The sequence below is a fragment of the Protobothrops mucrosquamatus genome, unplaced genomic scaffold, assembly GCF_001527695.2.
Source record: "Protobothrops mucrosquamatus isolate PMUCROS unplaced genomic scaffold, P.Mucros_1.0 scaffold5737, whole genome shotgun sequence".
NCBI classification, from domain to species: domain Eukaryota; kingdom Metazoa; phylum Chordata; class Lepidosauria; order Squamata; family Viperidae; genus Protobothrops; species Protobothrops mucrosquamatus.
In genome coordinates, this window is record NW_015391585.1 from 53,601 (window position 1) to 58,947 (window position 5,347).

General features: G+C 44.0%; 1 protein-coding gene across 1 annotated transcript in view; it reads left to right on the forward strand.

Annotated features, from left to right (window-relative positions):
• The window catches only part of LOC114923647 (formin-like protein 7), a 32,967-nt gene extending 29,326 nt beyond the window's left edge, over positions 1-3,641 (forward strand). The window contains exons 5-7 of the mRNA XM_029286906.1: positions 1,546-1,703; positions 1,794-1,895; positions 3,486-3,641. Of these exons, the coding sequence (XP_029142739.1) occupies positions 1,546-1,703; positions 1,794-1,895; positions 3,486-3,641 (416 nt within the window). The remainder of the gene's footprint in view (positions 1-1,545; positions 1,704-1,793; positions 1,896-3,485) is intronic.
• Positions 3,642-5,347: the final 1,706 nt, after the last annotated feature.

Sequence of the window (5,347 nt, forward strand, 5' to 3'; positions counted from 1 at the left end):
CCAGCCAGGAGGGACACGGGTCCAACAAACAAGTGGTGGCATTCAGTCGCCCCAGCACTCTGTCCATGTCTTCTGGAGTCACGGGGTCAAACTCAACCCATAGATTGGAATCAAGGCCCGCCTCCGTCATCGCGCCCAGACCAACCCGTTCGGAGGTCAGCCCTTCCCGAATCCGAGCGATTTTATCTTGCAGGAAACTTGCAAACTCCTCTGCCCGCCCTTGCAAGGGGGCCCCTTGTGCCCCCTGATGTAGGAGGGAGCGGGACACCCGAAAAAGGGCGGCAGGGCGGTTTCCCGCAGACACGATGAGGGCAGAAAAGTAGTTACGCTTCGCTGCCCTCAACGCCACTAGGTAAGTCCTTAAATGTGACCTTACCCGTGTCTGTCTGTCTGTCTGTCTGTCTATCTATCTATCTATCTATCTATCTATCTATCTATCTATCTATCTATCTATCTATCTATCTATCTATCTATCTATCTATCTATATCTATCTATCTATCTATCTATCATGTATCTATCTATCATGTATCTATCTATCTGTCTATCCATCTGTCTTTCTGTCTGTCTGTCTGTCTGTCTGTCTGTCTGTCTGTCTGTCTGTCTATCTATCTATCTATCTATCTATCATCTATCTATCTATCTATCTATCTATCTATCTATCTATCTATCTCTATCTCTCTATCATCTATCATCTAATCTGTCTGTCTGTCTGTCTGTCTGTCTATCTATCTATCATGTATCTATCTATCATGTATCTATCTATCTGTGTCTATCCATCTGTCTTTCTGTCTGTCTGTCTGTCTATCTATCTATCTATCTATCTATCTATCTATCTATCTATCTATCTATCTATCTATCTATCTATCTGTCTGTCTGTCTGTCTGTCTGTCTATCTATCTATTTATCTATCTATCTCTATCTCTCTATCATCTATCATCTAATCTGTCTGTCTGTCTATCTATCATGTATCTGTCTGTCCATCTATCTATTTATTTATATATCTATATCTATCTATCTATCATCTATCTATCTATCATCTATCATCTGTCTGTCTATCTATCTGTCTGTCTATCTATCTATCTATCTATCTATCTATCTATCTATCTATCTATCTATCATGTATCTATCTATTTATCTATCTCTCTATCTCTCTATCTCTCTATCTATCTATCTATCTATATTCTCTCTCTCATATATATATATATATGTATGCATGTGTGTATCTATATGTATGTATATATATGAATATATGTATGTGTGTATGTGTGTGTGTATAGATAGATAGATAGATAGATAGATAGATAGATAGATAGATATGTATGTGTGTATATAGATATGTATGTGTATAGGTATATATATGCATATATATGTATATGTGCATATGTGTGTGTGTATACATACTATACATATATGTACGTGTGCTTACATGTGTGCGTAGGGTTTTATATATGTATATTTCCTTCTGATAGCTGCCATCAGAACCTCCTTCCTCCAGGGGTGCCGGGGTGTTCGCAGAAAACAGCTTCTCTTTCTCTCCTCTCCAGAGATGGACCTGGAGCTGAAACGGGTCGGCACCAAGGTCCACACCCTGCAGGAGGAGGTCAACCTCCTGCGGACGTACATGGACAAGGAGTATCCGCTGAAGGCCGTCCAGATCTCCTCCCTCCTGCGCAACATCCGGAACCTGAATGAAGAGCAACAGGTGGGCTGAGGGGGGGGCCCTGCAGTCCTCGGACCCTTCTTTAAAGACCACCCCCCCCCATTCTCTTTCTGCTCTTCTGCCCCCCTGCAGTACGAATTGGAAGACACCGAAGATCTGGCCAAGCGGTTCCTGGACTCCTTAGCGGGAAAAGCCCGGGACGAGCAGGAGCGCATTCTGCAGTCGGTGGCCGATGTGAGTGGAATCCCCAAAAGAGGAACTGGACTTTCTTGAGGGTTTTTCCCCCCAATCAATCAGTCAGAATACAGCTGGAAGGGAGCTTGGAGGTCATCTAGTCCAACCCACTGCTCAAGCAGGAGAGCTTATGCCATTTCAATCAATCAATCAATCAATCAATCAATCAATCAGAATAGAGTTGGAAGGGAGCTTAGAGGTCATCTAGTCCAGGGCTTTTCAACCTTTTCACCCATTGTACCACTTTTAGGATATGGCAACATCCGAGTACCACCAGTCGCCTAGCAAGGTGTCAAAAACTTGATGACCCCCCCCCAAAAAAAGGAAAGGAAAAAAGTGATGAAGTACAGGAAGTCCTCAACTTACAACAGTTCGCTTAGTGACTGTTTGAAGTTACAATGGCACTGAAAAAAGCCCCCCCCCAAGCCATAGCCGAGCAAGACACCTGCCTGCCCACCCGGCGGCGCTCTTCCTCCTGTCCGAGGTTTTCATTGTTGTGAGCATTTCTGTTGAGGATTGGCAGCGGGGGTGGGGTGGGGGGTGTTTGGTTTTTATTCCCCCCGTCTGCTGGGTGATTGCAGCAGGTTTTGGTCACTTCACATGACCCTGGGACACTGTGACCATCATAAATATGAATCCGTTGCCAAGCATCTGAATGTAAATCACAAGACCCTGGAGATGCTGCAACATTCCAGCTGATCGGCGCTTCTTCTGGGCTCACTTTTCTAGGATGGTCGCATACCACCTGCCAGGTGCCAATGTACCACAGGTGGTACCCGTACCACTGGTTGAAAAGCCCTGATCTAGTCCAACCCCCTGCTCATATGGGAGACCTATATCATTTCAGGCAAATGGCTGTCCAGTCTCTTCTTGAAAACGTCCAGTGTTGGAGCATTCACCGCTTCTGGAGGCAGGTTGTTCCACTGGTTAATAGTTCTCACTGTCAGGAAGTTTCTCCTTAGTTCTAGGTTGCTTCTCTCTTTGGTTAGTTTCCCTCCATTGCTTCTTGTCCTGCCTTCAGGTGCTTTGGAGAATAGCTTGACTCCCTCTTCTTTGGGGCAGCCCCTGAGATACTGGAATCCTGCTATCATGTCACCCCTCGTCCTTCTCTTCATTAAATAGAATAGAATAGAATAGAATAGAATATATGGAATGGAAAATATGGAATGGAATGGAATGGAATAGAATAATAGAATAGAATAGAAGAATAGAATAGAATAGAATAGAATAGAATAGAATAGAATAGAATAGAATAGAATAGAATAGAATAGCTATTGGCTTGTCCCACACGGGCTGAAAAAGATCACAAAACCTGGTCACCGTGCAACCGTCATAAGTCCATGCCAGTTGCCAAGCATCTGGATTTGGATCATGTGACCGTGGGGGAACGCTACGACGGTCGTAAGTGGGAGGACCGGTCCTAAATCTCTTTTTTTTCAGTGCTAACCAAACGGCTAAATGAACAGTTAAAAGTCGAGGACCACCTCTATTTAAGGGATCTTGCCGCCTCACGTGGCCAGCCAGAAATCATGAACCGCTGTTCCGTTCCCGTCTTAAATTTTGTCGTCTTTCTTTTTTTTGTCGTTCTAGAAGACGCTGCTGCAGTATCAGGACGGCCTGGAGCAGATGCACCGGAACAACGTGGAACTGAGAAGGCAGATAAAAGCGCAAAAGGAGGCAAGGAAATCTGGGAATTGCAGTCAGTTAACTTGGCAAAGAACTCAGCTGATGTTCAGGATTGGTTAGGAAGTTCTTCTCTTGATCACCTGGTGGCGACCTGTTCCTTCGTGGTCGCTAGAAACTGTTACGTATAGATGACAAAGGGAAATCCTGAGTTGAGGTCTCTGCTATGCAGGTAGTCCTCGATTTACAACTGCTCCTTTAGTTCAAAGTTACAACGGCACCCCCCAAAAAAAGTGACTTAAGAACCTTTTTTACACCTACGACCGTTGCAGCATCTCTGTGGTCATGTCGTCGAAAATCAAACACTTGGCAACTGACTCATACTGATGATGGTTGCACAGTGTCCCGGGTTCACACAATCCCCTTTTTGCGACCTTCTGGGAAGCAAAGTCATTGGGGGAAGCCAGATTCACTTAACAACCATGTGGCTGCATTGATTCACTTAACAACTGCAGGAAGAAAGGAAGTAAAATGGGGCAAAGTTCACAAATGGGAAACAAATGTTTCACTTAGCAACAGAAATTTTGGACTCAATTGTGGTCGTAAGCCGAGGACTACCTGTACTTAAAGAAAAATTATTAACTTATCATCTGTCTGTCTGTCTGTCTCTCTCTCTCTCTCTGTGTGTCTCTTCTATCCATCTATCTATCTATCTATCTATCTATCTATCTATCTATCTATCTACCCACCCACCCATCATCTATCTATCTATCTATCTATCTATCTATCTATCTATCTATCTATCTATCTATCTATCTATCTATCTATCTATCTATCTATCTATCTATCTATCATCTATCTATCATCTATCTATCTATCTATCTATCTATCATCTATCTATCTATCTATCTATCTATCTATCTATCTATCTATCTATCTATCTATCTATCTATCTATCTATCTATCTATCTATCTATCTATCTATCTATCTATCTATATCTGTCTGTCTCCAAGGTCCCTTCCAACAACAACAACAATAACTTCTGCAACAACGCTGCAACCCCATAAATACGACTCAGTTGTCAAGTGTCCGAGTCCATTTAGCGACCGCTTGAAGTTATGAGTTATGACGGCACTGAAAAAAAGGGATTTACGACCGTTTTTTACACTGAACGACCATTGCAGCATCTCCACACGAATATGTGATCCAGACTCAGATGCCTGGCAAGTGGCTCACTTTGATGACGGTTTGCAGTGCCCTGGGGTCACGTGACCCCCTTTTGGCGACCAGTGGAACAACCTGCCTCCAGAAGCAGTGAATGCTCCAACACTGGAAGTTTTTAAGAAGAGACTGGACAGCCCTTTGTCCGAAATAGTATAGGGTTTCCTGCCTGAGCAGGGGGTTGGACTAGATGACCTCCAAGATCCCTTCCAACTACTACTACTACTACTACTACTACTTCTTCTTCTTCTTCATTTCTTCTTATTCTTATTCTTATTACTATTACTATTACTATTACTATTACTATTATTTCAGGTGATCGACGACCTGGTGAAGGAAGTGAAGGAGCTGCACAAGAGCATCATTGTCCTGCATCACTCGGCTGGGGACCCCTACAACACCATTTTTCCCGACGTCCTTCTGCGCCGGCCCAAGTACGGCCTCCCTTTTCGCCTTCACGTCTCTTGTCGGGCAGCCACATGGGTTGCATACAACTGCCATGTTTTCCCGAAAGTAAGGCCTACACCGGGGGGTAGGCCACCTTGGCTCTTTTATGACTCGTGGACTTCAACTCCCAGAATTCCTGAGCCAGCATGGGGGAACTATG